The following is a 19,627-nucleotide window of genomic DNA, read 5'->3' as shown; positions in this document are numbered from 1 at the left end:
TGGTAAAGGAACTGTAGCTCATAAATAGTTTCTCTAAATAACTTTACAATGCTACCTAAGCCTCATTTTTTTTTAATCGTTAAGAGTAAACATGGGGGGACAGCTTTAAATTGCAGTTACATAAGGCAACTAGTTTGATTTGAGGTAGCAAATAGTAGCCCCATATCCATGTGAACAGCTTGCAGGTGTCGTAGACTTGTTACTCGGGCACCTTCAGGTCTCTGGGAGAATCTCAGTAGTTTTACATGTACTAGACTGAAAACTGATTTGTTTTGTAATACTTTGTTTTGTTTTGTTTTTTTGGCCATGTGCTTTTAAAAGAATAAGATCACATTAACAGATCTTAGGCCAGGCTTCACTTGTACGAAGTCCATTGAGATCATTTACAGTAGTTAAGGCTCTGGCTGTTTTAAAGTAATTGAGACAGATAATAGACTCTTTCATCTTTCTTTTTCTGTGTCTCATCCATTCTTTTTTTCCCCAGACGTCATAAGCTACATATTTGTCTGAAATGTGAGAGAATAGATGTAAAAATCACTGTTCTCAGAAGGAAAAAGCTGCTGCTGTCTTCGGCCTGAGAAGCACCCTTTAGGCAGGGTCTGTAACCAAAGTTAGAAAATATTTTTTTCTGCAGCATTCTTACAGTTTTGGTTATAAAGAGTGTCTCAACTGATGAATTGCTTTTGTAGAGAGAAAGGATTCTGTAATTGCTTAGGTCTGGGGCCTTCCTTAGATGCCTTATATCTGCTAAATAAACTGGTAGCCCAAATAGCTAGTTTAAGGACGGGTATTACACACTCTTTTTGCAATGGACCATTACTAAGTTCTTTGGGAGCTGAACTCCCTGCAAGAAGTTAACAAATATGCCCAGGTGAAAATAATTACATTAAATCTAGTTTCAGCTGTAACCTCAGGTGTAAGTGGCTGGCCAGTTACCATAATTTAGAAATGATCTTAGCTAATACAATTTGCCAGAATCGAACCTGCTTGACCTTGGCTTGTTAATATTGGTTTCGATGGTGTCTGGAAGGAGCGAGTGAAGTCAGGTAAGGAGACAGAGCAGAGAGCATGGTTTCACAGCATGGTTTGTGCAAGAAGGCCGAGAAAGGTAGTGCTTACCATAGCAGGTACTGTAATACTATGGACAAGAGAGAAGAGAGGTCACTGTAGCAGGAGCAGTGCTAGAAGAAATACTGAGGAGCTCCATGCCAGTTTTCCTGCCCTACCCATTCTTGCAGCATGCTGGAAAAAAGCTGCTGTACCCAAAGCTACCTGTGATGAACTGGTATCTTTTGTGCTGCCCTGCCTCCTTCTTTTTTTTTATTCCAAAAAGCCTCAGCCAAGGTTGCATGGTGCTTTGTGGTGGATATCCTCGTACAGAACATTCCACGTTGTGGGAGTTCAGCAACCAATATGAGAGCAGATAGAGAGATGAAATTCGTTGTCTCTGTATAGGCTGGCTAGGTTGATGCATAAGCTAGGGAGACAGGTGGATTGCCCACCTAATGAGAGCCAAAAAGAAAAATGTAGGTTTGTATCACTAATGAGAGGTGGTTCTGACTGAGAAATGAACAGCAAAGTGGTTTTAGCTGAAAAGTGGATTCTCAACAGCATGAAGTGCCTGATCTGATTGTATATACCTTTTTTTTTTTTCTCCAAAAGTTGGGCAGGCTGTTCCTTTTCTTTGTCTCTCCTCTTTCTCTCTTTTCTCTCTTTCCCCTCCTCCCCCTCAATCCTCTGGCTTTCAGCCCTCTCAGGTCTACCAGTCAGTCTCTCTTTGCCTGCAGACTTGGAAGGAACATTCTAGTGTAGAAGCAACAGCTTCTTTTATTTTGTGTGCTGTGGTTATCTGACTTGTGCATCTCAGAGCAAAACTGATAAAGACTGCTAAGACAAGATGGTCATTTTCAATCTTTAATAGCTTATCATCTTTTAAAAAATCTCATTAAAGAACTGTGTGTTGGTTAAATTATGATTAATAGGGATGCCTATGAATATAATACACCAATCTATGTCTGGTTTTGTAATAATAGTATTAGACTTTTCGCTCTTCACTGACTTAAGTCTATATAAACAAAGGGATCACAAGAGAACAGCATGTCCGTGCTTTTTTAAATCAATTGGAATTAGCAGCATGTGTCCTTTACAGTCCTCAAGTTATGTGGAAGCACTGAAAATTATTGTAGCTTTGCTCCTTTTGTACTAAGATAGTTCAAGATTTACAGCCAAGACCTAACCCACTTGCTTTATATGAGATGATTGAAACAGTCTGTGGAACAGTATAGGAACTGTAGTACACTTATCATTTTTGTGTCATAGGAGGGGAAAAAAAGAGAAAACAAGTATTGTCATACCTAACTATTTTTTTCCCCCCAGTTTTTATGCAGGTCATTATAGAGCCACCATTGTGAACTCTTTGCTTGGGTGAGAAGATGTCGTGGTTTAATCCAAACTAGCAATACAACCACTATAGCCACTCACTCACCTCCTCTCCCGCCCCCCCAATAGGGGAGAGAATCAAAAGGGAAGGGAGAAACTTGGATTGAGATAAATACAGTTTAATAAAATAACAAAATACTACTAATACACTACTAGTAAATATATATAAAAAATAGAAATGAAAGCTACTTAGGGCAATTCCTCACAAGCTCTGTCTACAACTGAGCAGCCAGTCCCAGCAAGCAGCACCAGGTCCCAAATCTGATACCAGAGAGAGAAAAGAGAGGAAAATACAGAAAAGCCCAGAGGCCTCTGCAAAATGGCAAAAGGCCAGGCTAAACATCCTGATCAAAACTCCCCCAGCTGTACCCCAGGGCAAGCAAGATTGGGAAAAAGCAGAAGAGCCAACCAGAAGGCCCTGACTCCTTAAATAATTAGCATGATGCTAATGGAATGGAATACTCTCATTGATCAATCTGGATGTCAGTCAAGCTCTGCCCCATCCATGCCCCGCTTCCTCGATGCCTCACACCTGTGGGCAGAGCTCAGAGTGTCCTTGGCTCTCAGACCAGAGCAATTAAAAACATTAACTCTGTCCCAGAGTGTTATCTTCTTGTTCTCAAACTAAGTCCAAATAATGAGCATGCTAGCTATGAAAAAGAAAGGTTTCTAACTGCATGAAGAAAATTAACCCATTTTCAGTCAAACCAGCACAGAAGATTGTTAGGTTTAAAGTTCAAGTTCTCATTTGTTCAGACAAGTACCTGCCCATACATGGAGGATAGTCCCTTTTCAGGTTTTGAGTACTTATCCTCCATGTAGTTTAAGCTGACTGGGCATTAGGTTAGGATAGATAGAAATAAGCCATTTGGAAAGTACAGTGGCACAGTCAGATGAAGATTGGCACTAGTTTGATAAAACCAGTTCAAACGTCTATTTAGAGAAACGGGGGAAGTAGTCAAGTACAGGAAGCTAAAAGCCATGTGAGATCTCAGGTTTATTCCCTACACTGCAATGAACAAATGAGTTTACACAGGAATGTCATTAATGGAGTAACTGGTTGTGGTTTTTTGTTTATAATACCAATATACTGATGTTCTTTTTCTTCACTTGTAGCTGAACTGAGAGCTTGTGCTGATGGTGGTGCCAATCATCTCTATCACATCACAGAAGGAAGCCAGGACAGGTATGTTAACAATAAACTTGAAGTCATTGAAGTAATCTCTTCTCAATGAAACTAAAATACGGAGGAACCGGATCTGTTTAGTTAGTGAAGTAGCTGCCTGTTCTGTGCACGGTGCTTTAACAAGCTGCAGCAGGTAGTATTAATATGAATATTTTCTCCATGTTATCTTTAATTTTTATTCCCAGCTACAATTTTTAAAAACACATGGGTAGCCTGAAATACCTTTTTTCCTTAAGCCCACCGGTCTTTTTTCCTCTTGAAAGCTCTGCTCTCAGTCTGTCTTATTTTATGCATCTATCAGAGCTAGGCCTTTGATGGAGCCTCTGAAAGAACTTGCTGTGCCCCTAGCAAGGGTTGACTAGAGGAACATCTGGTGCCTCTCACCAGGAGCTGAAACAAAGCATGTCCTCTTCATTAATCTTCTGAGGCCTTAGAGGAAATCTGTTTACTTTATGAAGTGAGATGGGTAATAAAATAGGAAGTCTACTTTTCTATTTGAATTCTTTCCAAATTAGCATCAGGGCATCATATGTGATGAAAGGCAAGTACAGAGGTGATCTATGAATGTATATGCTAGGTGAGAAAATATGACTGAAAGAAGAATGTGCTCTTGTTTTCTATAATGGCATTAAAATTGTAAAATATCCCAGGTTTCTGCCCCAGAAGTGTTGAGCTGGGGTTGTGATGCAAAATATTGCATTCAAGTGCCTTTTCATTTTTGTAGTAGAACCATGGAATGCTGAAGTTCCTAAGGGTCCTTTTTGCTTGTCTTTAGGATTTTCAGTTGTTTTGAGCAAGAATTCATAAATAAGTAGTTTAATAAATGCAAATAAATTAATCAATCTGACTCTCAGGGCAAAGGAATGAGACAGATATTCTGTCGAACTTACAAACTTCTGACAATTTTATTCATACAGCAAAATCTGACACATATTTTGTGTTTCATCTCATGGCAAGAGATACCATGAGAGAGGCTGGGGAAAGCTTGGTTTCCTCCTGTCCTTCAGAATAAAGACCAAAGTTGGAGAGGAAGGCTGTAGTCTTAAAGTAAAAGTTAACTTAAAATTTCTCCTTTGTTACCTGTGAGAGGTCTGATGGCTGAGATCTACAACTGCTAAAACTGAGACTGGAGTCTGTCAAGCACTACTAACTGTTGGTGGAGTATTCCTTCTGTAATCTTCTATTTCTCTTCTCCTAGTAGTTGCTTAGAGAGCCATACACAACTTAATCTTGAATTCAAACAGAAATCTGTTTGACTTGCAGCCAACACTTCTCTTTGATAATGGTGATGCTTTCCAAAGAACAACATTTAATAGCTTTCATTTTATCTTCTCCTGTAACCCGTTCATCTCTTCTGCGCATCTTTATGTTTGTATTAAATAAATATGATTCAGGGGAAAATGGATGATTATACCTTGACTGAATAGTTCTTTAAGTCTTACATACTTGGCCCTTGGTGTATTCTTTTTTCCTGTCTGTCTTCTTCTCATCTTAATTGCTTTGGGTAGATATATTTTACCTTCAAAGTGATTCTTTTGAAACAAAAAAAAAAGACCTGCATAATTTTGATTTTTGTCTTTAAAGAAATCATTCTGCTGGAAGGAATATTCATTTACTTCTCTGAAGTATTTTCTCTTATACTCCCTGTCCAGTGTTATTAAAGAGCTGTCTAGTCAGACTCTACTGACATGCTAATAAATTTTTTAATGCTGTCTTAACCTTCTGTTTAAAACTCTATTTTATTCAAAGCCCTGATATCTAATTGTGTTATATCAAAACCTAAAACCTATAGCCCTTCAATTCTAGAGAGATTATTATATCCAAGAGACACAAATAAAGAACTTGATTGATATTTTGGGCTTGATACTCAGTGACACCAAAGTTTGTGAAGAATCTTTTAGAATTGGAATAAATTATAACATTCTGGGAAAAAGACAGCTTGCAATATGGGACTATTACAGCGTTGTCTTTCTTTAGAGCTAAGTGAAGTAGTTGTTGCTATTTTGAAGGGTCCATTTCCAAAGTCTAGAAAAATGTAAGGCTAGAAATGACCTCAAGTGATCCCGTCCTTCTTTCCCTTTGCTTTAAGATGAAGACAAACCTATCTTTTCCATTCCTGGTGCATACTCAGTTAGCCGGTTCTTAAAAATCTTCAAGTGTGAGCTCCTCTCATGCCCTCACCCCTTCATTCGGCTTCTTCTGCTTTAGGCTAAAATGTACCCAGCTTGTTTAGTGTTTCTTTATTGGTCATCTTTTCTTATTGGCCTCTCTTCAGTTCGTTCATGGCTATCTTAAAGTGCTGTGGCTGAAGCTAGGGAGGATGCCCTACGGGGGACTTAGCAGTGCTGAACAACTGTTTAACTTGCTTTTATGTTAAGCTGGCCTGCGCTGTCAAATGAAAAGCATCAAGAGCGGATTCAAGGACCCCCGTTTTCCAGCCTCCATCAGTTTGCTATTTTCTCCATCAGTGTCTTGACTTATTTCTTTGCTTGAGTGGTTCACCTATTCCCATCAAGCAAAGGAAGCTCTCGCCTTCCTCTCTAGAGCAGTGATGCAGGCTGGCTTAGCAACCTGACTGCAGGTCATGAGATTAACATATGTAAGATGTTATATATCTTCATCTGTGTTTGTGGTGTCATTTTTATGATGTGTTCGGTTGGTTTTCCCAGAAGTTTCTCTAAAACCTAGTTCAATAAATCTGAAGTGTAATTATTCTTGTTTAAAAGGAAACAAACCAGCCAACCCAAGGAAAACTTAATTTCTGTAACTACTGATGAGGAGAAATCATCCTGTTTTTTTCAATGATGAGTTAAATTATCTCCTAGAGCAAAGTGGGGAAGGAAGAGTAACAAAAGGGGCAAGATAACTTTTCGATAGAGGGGCCCATCCTTGGGAGCTGTCAGTGTTGGGGACAGAGGAAAGGCAGGAGGGAAAAAGGAATGGACTCCTGTGTTTCTCTTGCTTTTTTTAACATCAGTTCTCAGCTAATCAGAGTTAAAGGTGAGTTACTGATGTTTATGGGGCTTTTGCTCTGCCTTATTCTGTCTGCCTTACCTATCCTGTTGTGTATTTCCTTAGTCACTACGAAGCACTGTTATCCAGTTCAGAGTTAGGTTGTTGCTTTTCTGTATCACACTGCAGCAACTTCTTTCTCAACACTTTCAGATTAAATCTTAAGGCATCGATTAACCTGTGTGTCACTGGCTTTGGGGTATAGGAAGGTGAAGATGCATTGAAAACTATCATCATATTGGCACCTGTAAAAACAATCATTAGTACTTGTGTCTCAGATGCTTTTTTCCAGAGACATGTCAAATCCATCGTGTACTCTGGTTTTGCAACATCAAGAGCTTCAGGTCAAAGAGTGGAGCAGTGTGCTCTATAAGAGGAAGGATAATCCTATCATAGAAAATATTGGCTTTCTGGGGTTCTGTTTAGTATTTCAGTATATCAGACTTATTGTATGACATGAGGTGGGTTGCTACAATCGCTAAGAACATCGCTTTTGCTACACATCCAGTTTCTTTCTGTGAACTGCATAAAGTATAAGAATAGCAGTGAAACTGAAAAATGGTTGTGTATTTTGATGTAATATTTTCGACATATAGAACATACATGAGGTGAACTTAGGTAGATGCATGAAAATGCAGTTGCTGCTATAGAATTCTTCTCTGAACTGGGCATGCAGGGAGGCAGCTCCAAGAAGCTCTACACGTATGTTTGAACATTAGGAACAAATTTTGTAAATATTTCCAGTTGGTGTAGGTGCTAAATTTCAAGCATGGACCTCAAAAAATCTTTTTAGAAGCAACTTATATTCAGGAATACAGATTGCTACATAAAGCTTATCTTTCGGTGACATCCGTTCCCCATTCTCCACCCCTAAGGATTTAAATAAATCGTTTAGTCAGAGCGAATCAAGGGTATTGCTTATACAAGGTGATGTTATTTCTTTAACTTGGATTTAACAAACTCTTCAATGTCCCAGGCTTTGTGTTGAAAAGCTGAATTGGAAAATATAATTCCTAATTTTACAGCTTTTACAGCTTACGTTTACTGAGTTTTGTACTTGTAAGTATCAATTAATAGATTTAGACATATGGCAAACTTCTTCAATGCTGACTGCTGCTGAAGAGTTTCTTGTCCTTCACATGCCTGCAAATGGTTTCCAGAATTAGCCGCTCCATCACCTTCCCAAGGATTGAGGTGAGTCTGAGCAGCCTATAGTCCTCAGAGTCCTCCTTCTTGCCCTTCTTAAAGACAGGAGTGACATTTGCTTTCCTCCAGTCTTCAGGCACTTCTGCCAGTCACCATGATTGATCAAAGATTATTGAGAGTGGCCTTGTAATGACCTCAGCCAGCTCCTTCAGCACTCATGTGTTCATCTCTTCTGGGTGTGTGGACTTATGCATGTCCATTTTGCTTATGTATTCCCTGACCTGATCCTCTTCTACTAAGGGTACATATTCCTTGATCCAGTCTTTCCTCCGGTGTCTGATGCCTGGGATTCCTGAAGGCTGGTCTTGCTAGTAAAGACTGAGGCAAAGAAGGCGTTCAGTACCTCAGCCTTTTCCATGTTCTGTTTAACCGGGTCCCCTGTCTCATTAAGCAATAGGCCCACATTTTTCCTAGTCTTCCTTTTGTCACCTATGTACTTATAGAAGCCCTTCATGTTGTCTTTGACATCCCTGGCCAGACTCAGTTCCATTTGGGCTTTAGTTTGCCCGACTTCATCCATCCCTAGGCAGAGCTCCATGCACTCCAGCTGTTCTCTCACATAAAGGGCAACTCCTCTTCCTCATCTTCCCATCCGGTCCTTCCCAAAGAGCCTTCATCCCCTCATTGCGACACTCCATCCATGCTTCTGTGATCCCAACAAGATTGTAGCTCTGCAACTGCACACAGATCTGTAACTTGTTTTTCCCCATGCTACATGCGTTCTCCAGGGCTTTATTTTGCCTCAAAAGTTTGAAAAGGAAACAATAGGCTTAACTTCAATAGGAAGACTAAGCTAGTATAACTTCCATGAGGAAAAGCAGTCACATATTTCCTTGCATGAAAGGTAGAAAGATAACTCATAGCAGAATTGTCTGTATATTTTGATGGCTTTATGTGTGCATTTTGGCAATTAGTGAGGGTTAATAGTGCCGATTCACCAGCCATCCTGTCTTCCTTTCATTGACTTGTTCAATTAGTTATTTATATCTTATGCGGAATTTAGCTAATCTTAGAAACCACTGTCTCCATTGTCAAGATCATAGAAAAAAACCAGCAGGACAACAGCTAGAAATACCTATATGTAAAATGAGATCTTTTGGCTTGTTTCTTTAATAACCTTCTACTCATGGAAAAGTGAGTCCCTAACAGGATTTTAGAGTGAAGAATTTATATATACTTCACTGTATTCTGTATTGGATTAGAAATAGAGTACTTATAAAGGTAATTAGCCATTGATACAGCTTAATGTAGGGTTGAGAGGAATTCTTTGCTTGAACTCTTCAGATTAAACTGGATATTGTTTTTAAGCTATCTTACATTCAGGCAAAACTTCAAGCACTGATGCAGAAAGCATTGAATGAGATTTTCAGAGTATTGAGTTATGCTAGAAGAGTACAATGGTCTTTTCTTGTCTTTAAAATCTGTTCATTGTATGTTTTCGGGAGGATGTGAGATAATTATACATGTGAAGTTTTTGATTTGTTAATGTTGACATAAGGATATGTTTCAGTAATGTTTTTTAAAAAATTGCCTCTGAAACTATGAGGTCAAAGCTATTTGAAATGGCTTTCTTGTTGCTGCTGGTGTGGTGAAGCGTTCTTTGAATTGGGGGTTCGCCATCCGAAAGCCAAGAAAGTTGAAAGCTGAGGAAGTGCTTTATTTTTTCAGACGGCTTAAGGGAATCTTTTACATCAGTCATTTTTACCTGACCTAAAACTATAGCAGTGCTTAAAGACCATAATGAGGATCTTGAGTTTATCCTAATAAATTCTGTAGTATAGTTCAGAAACCCCATTCTTACTCACAGTCTTCTCCTTTAAGGAATACCTGACTTGGGATCCATTTTAAATTCTAGCTTGCTTTAAGATCATCTTACATTAAGATCATATGGGTTTGGGCTTTTTTCATTTATATCTTCAATGTAATTACTTTCACTTGATTACATTTTCAAATACATTTTTATTCCAGTAGGTATGCATTGTAAATACAATTCGAAGTTTGTTTCAGAAACAATGAAGAGCTGAGATGTCTAGAGATGAATATCAAGAGATATGCATAGATTTGGTCCTCAGTTTAAACCAAGATTAGCTTCCTGTATTGCGAGGTGTTTCCTGAGGGGCAATAACATCACTAGGAATATCAGACTTCTGTTGCTTTTGCTAGTTAAGGTTTATAACTAATAATGATGGGAAGTGACAGTGTTACCCGTTTTGACTCCTGCAAGTTAGACCTCTATTGAAAGAATGCCAAGCCTCATCACTCTCTTACAGAAGCTACGAAATGGCTAGATTTTTATCCCTGATATACATGTACATACAGGGATGCATGCATGCCTTGTTTCTTTTATTTCAGGAGACACTGAGAGTAAGTTACTGCCTTAGTACGGGATGATGCTTTCTTTACAGGAGAAGAGTAAAAAAGAAAAACACTCTTAGGTAGAATTTCTGGATATGATTCACAACTGGCAGAGGCATATGTAGGAGGTTTCATCTAGAGTAACAGTGAGAGTATTGTCTCTATTTTAATGGAGAACTGGGAATCAAGACCTTTGTTTTGTTTTCAGTTTGCTCAATGTCATCCAGTGAGTTACCAAATCACAGAATCACAGAATGTCAGGGATTGGAAGGGACCTCGAAAGATCATCTAGTCCAATCCCCCTGCCGGAGCAGGAACACCCAGATGAGGTAACACAGGGATGTGTCCAGGCGGGTTTTGAATGTCTGCAGAGAAGGAGAATCCACAACCTCCCTGGGCAGCCTGTTCCAGTGTTCTGTCACCCTCACTGTGAAGAAGTTTCTTCTCATATTTAAGTGGAACCTCCTGTGTTCCAGTTTGTACCCACTGCCCCTTGTCCTACCATTGGTGGAGGCAGACTTGATCTCTATTAGCACTCCAGGTACCTGCACATTTTGGCATAAATCCACAGATTTTCTTTTTTTTTTTTTGATACCTCAAGACATTCAAAGATGGCATTAGGACTCTGTTATTTTAGTGACATCAACAGACCTAAGTGTGAAACTGTGCTTTTGTGGAATGATCCTAAACTTGTGTAAGAGTAGATGGGAAGGACCAGGACAAAAGTCTGGGGAGATGGAGCGATGGGCAAATACAAAACAAATGGACAGTTCAACACTGGCTTCCAGTGAGGTGCTCTGCCCGTAAAACTATGCTATCCCAGTAAGAGCACCATAAGCCAAGTTATAATTGGCAACCAGGAAGATAAAGGGTCATGATTTGTCCAAAAGAGTAATTCTGGAAAAAAAAAACAGGAAAAAAAGTGGCTGAAGAAAGGAGAATGTAGGGACACTTTCTGCTAATCCCAGGTCTTTCAATCAGAGCATTTGTATTGCTTCTGCTGCTTCTTGAAATAGCTGTATCTGTGCCCCTTAGTGTACTGTAAGTAGAGCAATGTCATTGCCATCTGGGTGATTTCTGGCTTTATGATATGGTAAAAATCATTTATGGCCACCCCGATGCTAGAAGTTAGGACTTCATAGTGATAAAATATCTGTGCATTGAGTCACTGCTGGAAAAAGCAGCTCAGGAGAGCGTCCTGAGCTGGCCTGAGAGCACTCTGCACTTTATAGTGTTTCGGTTCGTTGTGTCTAAGGAGTAATTCTCAGGATCTGGGGAAAGCTGGTTCCACGTGTAGCGTTAAGGTGAAATGTATGCCTGTGCTGCTTTTGGATCTCTGAATATCAATAGAAATGAAGGATTGGGCTGGCGATGCTTGCTTTTATGGAGCAATACTTTTTACAAGTGTTTGGGGTGGGCTGGGGGGTGGGAGTTTTCCTGTGTTTGAAACAAAGCAAAACTAGAAAGTTCTTGCAAACTTCAAACCAGGCTGGGTCTTTGCTCCAATAGTGCTTGTCATTTAAGATATGAACTTTAAACACAGCAAGAGCAATCTTAGATTTGAAAGAAGCTCTGTCAAGACTGAGAAGCCAAGATCACTTTTCAATCTGGGAGCGCAGAAATACATGTGCTATCAATGCCTTAAAATGAATGTTAATAAATGACCTTGAAGTTGACTGATCTGCACTGTTGCCCTTCAGAGATTTGGGGAAGGATTACTAGTGCTATACCACCTGTTCACTTTTTCAGCTATTTTTCTTCATAGTCTAGAAAATTCTTGGAGAGAGCAGATATAGTACCTTCCAGGTGACTTCAGCTTACAGAATATTACATAATGGGACTGAACGCAAATAACATTCGTAGATAAATTATTCAGATTAGTTTTTGCTGTCTCTAAAATGCTCTTTCAGTAAACTTATTAGTGATTGTTGGAGCGTAAACATATTCTGGATGTTTATTTCTCGGTTTTCTTTCCTATTCTCTTTCTTCAGTAGACTCTGCTCTCTTTTTATAAATATGTGAAAGGCAGAAGTTCTGACTTTTAACAATTTGCATTCAAATGGGCACCTTTTTAAAACAGATGATTGTATATGCCAAATCTGTTTAAAGTTAGTGTTAGTGAAGCCAGTAGCTTGCGAATGGGGGATTTTATGCATTATAGAATATAACGAGAAGTAAAACTTTAAAATATAAATCTATTTATCTTTAAACTATTTTTTCCTAGGTCTTCTGCTAAGATTTGGTTTTAAACCTAATTGTATTCCAAGAGTGTTTCCATTTTACGTATGGACTCCTTCAGGTTTTCATTTTAACATGTTTTGTGCCACAGCTGTTTTCACAGAAAATGCTATCAAGAACAAGGAACTGTGTTCTCAAACTATGATCAAGGCTACTTATTACAGTTGATAAATGAGAATAATCAATAAATTAACTGCTTAGGGGCAGTTGATAAGTACTCTTCATCTTCTGATGAGGACAAGCCATGGAGCAAAAACTGCAGAACCACTTGCAAAGCCATCCACATGAAGGGTTGAACATCAGTCAGTTGGACTTGGTAAGGTTGCCAGGCAGCTCTACAAATTCCACAACTGAAAACACAAGGATTAATTTTCGGCAAAAAGTTAGAGGCCTGAGACATCGTAGAGGCAGGTTTGTTCTGCTACCAGAAATAATTTGCTCAAGCATGTGGATAATGTGTACAGTGGTACCTCCAAAGCATTCTTGGATACATATGTATTCAGTAAAACTCAAAGCTTCTCCTTCAACTCATAGTTATATAAAATCATACTTCTGAGTGTGCACACTCCTCTGCAAGCAACATATTACCTGACTTATTTAGGTAGCAGTCTGGGTTCTATTTTTGCAAAATAGGGGAGAAAAAGTCTTCTAATGCATTTATTTAGTTGTATTTTAAAAGAGGTAATTTGCTGTCTCTGTCTTGCGTATGGACTTTATTTTTTAAAAGTTTGGGGCAGCATACCTAAAACCGATAGTGAATGTCAGTTACAGAGAAATGTAAAGAATTCTGAGTTTCGAGCAAGGGAAGAAAGATCTATTTGGGTAACAAGTGGAAATACAAGGGACAGTGATGTTAAAAGATAGTCAAAATGCAGTTGGAAATGGCATAAGCCAGGGGTGTCAAACTCATTTTCCCTGAGACCACATCAGCCTTGCGGTTGCCTTCAAAGGGCCGAATGTAATTTTAGGACTGAATACATGTAACTACTCTTACATTTATTTATTACATTTATTGCTACTCCTAGGAGCATAAGCTGTACAAAAATATCTTGCCTACCTCCCCCAAGTAATTAGGCAGAATGATGTCCGATTGTGTGGCAGAATGTGAAAATGACAAGGTAGATTGGATCCAAAGTTACAGAGTGCCTTAAAATAGATGGAGATGCATGAAGGTCCACTGGGGTTGTCTTATGATGCTTCTCTACATATGTGGGATGTTCTGTACAAGTAAGTCTAGAGTCTATCTGCAAACTGGTTTTGGTGTCTCTGCAGAACTCTGGACCAGTATCAGCACATCATTCAGCTCTGGCTCATTAGCCCAACTAAGAGTGTTCACTAAGGCAGTAGGATGGTTTCTGATACCAGAGTGAGCTTGTTCTGTATGATGTAGGCAGTGCCTTTACTGGCAAATATTTTCCATCTCACTTAGCTTTTTGTAAGCACTTGTGTACATACAAGCACCTCAAGAACAGATTAGCACTGCAAAGACAGGCCTAGAAAAGTGAACTTTAGACTAGAGATGAGAGAAGAGAGCAGTGGGTGAAGGGCTAGATGACAGTTTCAGAAGACCACCAAAATATCTGCCTGGTGTGAGACAGTCTGGTCATGAACACATTCAGAATAAACATACTTCTGTCCTGCAGTAATTCTTTTTAGCTCAAATAGGTACATATGCATGTCATGTATAAAGAAAGTACTGAAATAGATTAAGGAAGAGCTGCATTCAGGTAAAAAGCTCACAGCTTTTACTGGGTTTGGACTGATGTTCTGGTTTATTCCTCGGAGTAGCAATGAGTATTGAACTAAATTGACTGCAAAACGAAAAAAAAGGTCAAGCAAATAATACTTGAGAATGAATACAGCTCACCATAGTTGAAATTTATGTTTTATTCTAGAGTGAGAAAAAACAAAGGAAAACTGACCAGTGACTGTCTCTGTGGGTACACTACATGGAGATTCTGCTAGAAATTAGGTTTTAGTTTTGTTTGGGATTTTGAAATGCATTTGGTGAATGAGGGGAAACTAAGATTCCATGCTACTTTGGCAGAGCTTTTAACACAGGTTTTTGGTGGCATGGTTTTTGGGGAGGGTAGTTTGCTTGTTGTTTTTCGTGTGTGTGGTGTTGTTGTTGTTTGGGGTTTTTTGGCTTTTTTTGTGTATGTATGTGGTTTTGGTTGGTTGTTTGCTCTTTTTTGGGTTTTGTTTGTTTGGGTTTTTTAGTGTTACTTACTTTTTTTTCTTTAATATACAACACAGGAATAGATAAGGCTGGTGCTTGTCAAGTAGGGACCCAGATCACCTTTTCTACAGATTCAGGATCTTCTGTTGACTTAATTGGGAAGGGATTAAGCTCTATGTGTGTAAGCAATTACACCCTCTCCATACATTGCCCTTAATTCTTGCAGTGTAATTAGTGCTTTACATGATGCATCACTTCTCCATGGTGATGACAAGGAGGGAAACCGCCGCAGCTGGATCTAATGTTTTCAGCAACCTGGTACCTTTCCAACAGCCTGTGAAATGGATGCAGCAAGAGTGAGACTCTTGCTGCTACTTCGTCAGTAACCAGGTCCTCCAGAGGCAGGGACATAATCCATTTTTATCTCTGGTGCTTAAAAAAACAAAACCAACCAACCAACCAAAACACAGACGAAAACCAACCAAGCAAGCAAAAAAGAACCCTTTTAGCTGTGTAAATATTGTTTGAGCATCTAGTACTCTGATTTCATATTTGAAGCCAACATTGGCAATAGTTGGAGATTGTTACTGCGTATTGTACTTGGAATTACTTTGTGGTGCCCACACAGTGATCAAAATATTTAAAATAGTCTTTGGAAGCGGTAACACCAGGAATGAAATTCATCCTGTAGCAATAAACGGTTCTTGGACTAGTAACTCTTAAGGGATACCCCACCTACACATGCTGCTTGACTCTCAAACTGCCTGGCTTTCCCTGGTTGTTAAGAAACTCTGGCTGCAATATGTTTCTTCTTTCTTTTGAAATTAAGCTGAGCGACTCATTCAAAGTATACACATCACATGGTTAATGGGAATGTGTAGATAAGATGTTTGGGATCAAACAGTACACATGTGCATGCAGTTCGCTCTATATTTCCTTCAGTGTGTCTTTAAGTATTTTGATCGCTGTGTAAAAGGTGTCTGGCATGTAAAAAAGAACAGAAGCAGTAAATAATCATATAGCTGTTCCCTTTCATTTATTCATTATAAGCATTATGGTTAAAGAAGAATGACTAAGTGTGGAGTGAGCTAATAGGATGCCAGTGAAGAAGACTGATAAGGATCAGTGGGTTAGAAAAGGAATATTTTTAGAGTGGCTGATGTACAAAATAATGACACCGTGGGTAGCAATGACAGTGGATAAAAGGCTGTGCCTTTGGATGTCCTCTGTGTTTTTCCTCAGTTAAAAGAGAGACTGCTATTCAGGTGTAGCTCAAAATATTTAGTATGAGAGTAGCACGATTTTTAGGTTGGCTTTTTTTTTTTTTTTTAAAGCGTGTGATTGGGTAGTATGGTGATTTTGATTTTTTTTTTTTTTTTTTTTTTTCTTCCCCCTGCAGTTGGTGTGTGTTATAAATCCAATGGCATTATTTGGAGTGCTGGCCATCCAGCTGTGGGCCAGAGCATTGAGAGTTGTGCCTGTGGTTGTCGTCTCCTCTGTGCAAAAGTGGAGTTACTCTGCAAGGGCTGGAAATCATATGGTCTTTATGCACTGATGTAACAGAACTTTGAATATTTCTGTTTCTTTGTCACCGGACTTTTGCTTTGGTGTTTAGAAGAGCTAAACAGGTTAGGTGACAGTTGGCCCTGGTACAATCTGAAAAAGGCAAAAATTGAAAGGGAGGAAGAAAAGCAGGGTACAAGGAAAAGGATGGGAAGAGAGTGAAAAGTGGTTTCGATAGTTCTCAGGAAATATAGAGGAGACGATATTAGCCTGTGTCCAGGCCTTAGCTTGTTGAACTATTGTGCTTGTACAATCAAGAGGCTTGCATAGGCATGATAGGGCAAGTTGGTATACTGCTTCCCACAAAACTTGCTTAGAAACTGCTTATACAGAACTTGCTTAGCATAATTAACTAAATTTGCTGTAGTCTTAGGCCACAAACTGTGAATTAGCACCTAGGTATGTCAAACTTTTTACCAAGTTAAGCAAAGGAAGGCCCCCAGAGTTGGTTCAAGGCAGAAAATAAGGGAGCTATGATCATCAGCAGACACTGATGATCCCTATCCATAGGGATAAGAAAAGGAACTCCAGCTCTAGAGACAAGAAATAGCAGAATGTGAGAACTTAGTGATGTTTTGGCTCTTGCCAAGGAGACCAAGGACTCTTTCAACATTCCAGCAGGTGCAAATAGCAGCTGACAGGACAGCACCTGGATTGATCTCCAGGCTTGTCAGTGGAACATGAAGAACCACCCACAGAGAGAAGAAACAGCCCGCCTGACAAAAATGAAGGGATCCAATGAAGAACGGGGAGACCCCAGGCCCTAATTTTCAATTGGCCCAAATTGGCGTGCGAGGGGTGGGAAATTTAGATTGTAAGAGTATAATTACTGAGGGATTTATTTGTTTGAGGTCCCTCTCCAGAGGCACCTGACTCGAGTTGCTCTGTACTGCTATACCTTTCAAATAAATTACTTAAGAGGAATTTCTGGAATTCAGCCATGTGACTCTGCTTCAGGAAACCCAGGGTGAGGAAACTTCCTTAACAATAATGAAGCTGAAAATGATAAATGTCTCTGGAATAAACTAAGCTAATAACTCCAGTGGAGCAACTGTTATTCTGTCACCAGAAAGAAAGGAAGTCTCTATAGAAGTAAAGATTAAAATATTATTTGCCTCTGGAAGTTCTGGCAGTATCTGTGGGAGGACTGCTGTTTTCTAATTTTATAAGCTGCAGAAGTTGTGTTAAATGCCAATGACAGATCAGATTAGAATTGTGTGCTTTAAGGTATTTTGAGTGGTGAAAGACAGACTGTCCCAAAAATACAACTGGAAAAGAAGTCATTAAATAATTCAGTGCCTGTTGTTGTTGTTAATACATCATCTGTGAGGTTTGACAACAAATACTTTTAATTAAGAAAGTGACAGATGTGAGTGCCAGTATCCCTTCTTTCTGATGCTTTTAATTTTAGGAAAACAGAAAACTGTGCATAAGGTGAACTTTGGGGTGGTTTTGTACAGGAGGGAATTGTGTGAGGAGCATGCATGAATTGATGGGGGTGTTAGCTCTCAGAGGGAACTATCAAGATGATGAAGAATCTATTTGAAGAGTTAACATTGCTAGCAAGTGAGTTACTGAACCCGTGCCCACTCTGCAGGCATCCGCTCTGATTAGCACCAAAGGGCCAACATTGATCTGTCGTTCGCAGCTTTGCAGCATAGCAATGAAAGTGGCTGCATGGACTGTGGATCTGCCTCTCATCTTGTGAAAAGGTTACTGCTCTCTGATTTCCTTTTAGAGTCCCAGCATTCCAAATTAAACAGCAATTTCTGACAAAGACAGGAGCTGGAACTGTGCTACACTGTCCTTGGACTTGGTGGGCACTTAAGCTTCTGTTGGCTTAAACAAATAGGAATTATATGTGTATATCCCTCCTTGTTTCCTTATTCCCTCTTCTCTGCCCCACAGTGAAAGGACTAGGGAAGAGCATCCATGATCATGTTTACTGTAATAAGCCCGTCCTCTGGGGAGACTCTTGTAGCATCTTTTAACGTTAATCTAGTATTGATTTGTGATTTTAATTTGTATGCTCTAGCTCTTGTTCATTAAGTGACCACATGCAGGGTTCTCATATTTCACATGGTCCCCATAAAATTTTGTGCGTTTCATTAAGTCTTAGCATTAAAGGAAATGCTTCCTGGCAGAGCAATATTCTGACAGCACGTTGCAAGTGTGCAGAAGGGTCCCAAGGTCACAAACTCCTTTCAGAGGTTAATTAAGTCTGAAAGAAAGGTATTCTGTTGCAATTAAATAGTAATGAATGAGAGGCCAGGAATATTTGGTGTATAATGCAGTACCACGAGGCAAAGCCAAAATCATCAGCAAATTTATTATTTTATTTCGTATTCTATTAAAAAATACCCTTGGGTGTCAGTGTAATTTTTATTCTCCAACTTGCCTGTGACAGAAGGGGGATTAAGTGGTCAGTGCTGTCATGCATATATGTGATCATTATACACCTCGGGAGTGGTTTTGAGAACTCTGATATCATTCCTGACATGCTGAAGAGGACTTTCATCAGGAGGGTGATGCCTTCCCCATTCTGCAGGATCTCATTTTTAATCAGAGTGAAAAGTGCTTTCTTCACCACGTTCACACTGGAAAAGCTGTGGCAAGTTATGACTTCTTTCAGTAGTGCCAGCAGAAATACGATCGTGTTCATGACCCTGTTTAAGAGCTCATCAAAATTTCCTTTTTAGTTCTTGTGCTTCTGGGGTTTAATATTTCAGCATGTCAAGTGTATTAGGCAGGATTTTGGCACAGGGCCACAGACAAGTTGTCAATCCAAATGTAGAATTTTCTTTAAATTTTTTTCTTTAACCGTCATTCTAAATCATTTGATTCAGACATTCATACACTGGCTTAGTCCACTCTTTTATCTCTGAAGAGTGAATTATTTTAGTGACTGAACATATTATGGGAATCTAGAGGACAAAAGCGTAGGTTACTGGTAGGTTGTAGTTTTAATTCCTTACTTCTGTATTTTAAATGTAGTTTTAACTTCTTTTTTTTTAAATCTGAAAGCTGCATTTGTAAACTCTTTTTCACACCTTGTGAAACAACGGGATGGGGAAGACTCTTTGTACCTACTCTTTCTTGGTCTAGACAAAGCACAGGAATGAATCTACAAACGTGCATTTTGTAAAATTCTGTAAAAGTTGCAAATCCTTCTACCTTACATCAGCCCTTCCATGTACATCAGCCAGGGTTACAACTGAAAAGAGATCGCTCTTTGATTCCACAGCCTGGCCTCTGGAAAAGCTGCATCGGCTCTTTGATGCTGCAGCCTGCCCTTCTCGGGTCTTGGACCCAGCGGTGGTCCCATGGCTCTGAGAGGGGGAATTTGTCTTCACCACCTCCCTCTCCGTCATGGACCTAGGTAAGGGAGGTGATGTTTGAGAAAGTTATGGAGCCACATTGTCAAAAACACTGGTGATGGGATTCCAAAA

The 19,627-nt window shown here is 39.4% G+C and overlaps 1 protein-coding gene across 3 annotated transcripts in view; it reads left to right on the top strand.

Moving 5' to 3' along the window:
• The window catches only part of TPK1 (thiamin pyrophosphokinase 1), a 305,419-nt gene that overhangs the window by 115,306 nt on the left and 170,486 nt on the right, over window positions 1-19,627 (top strand). For all 3 annotated transcript variants that reach the window (XR_010605792.1, XM_065628899.1, XM_065628900.1), the window contains exon 3: window positions 3,556-3,625. Coding sequence is in view for 2 of the 3 variants with exons in the window: in XM_065628899.1 (XP_065484971.1) it covers window positions 3,556-3,625 (70 nt within the window). In the remaining variant the exon portion in view is untranslated. The remainder of the gene's footprint in view (window positions 1-3,555; window positions 3,626-19,627) is intronic.

The sequence above is a fragment of the Caloenas nicobarica genome, chromosome 2 (genome assembly GCF_036013445.1).
Source record: "Caloenas nicobarica isolate bCalNic1 chromosome 2, bCalNic1.hap1, whole genome shotgun sequence".
NCBI lineage: Eukaryota > Metazoa > Chordata > Aves > Columbiformes > Columbidae > Caloenas > Caloenas nicobarica.
This window is presented reverse-complemented; position numbering and strand designations above follow the sequence as displayed.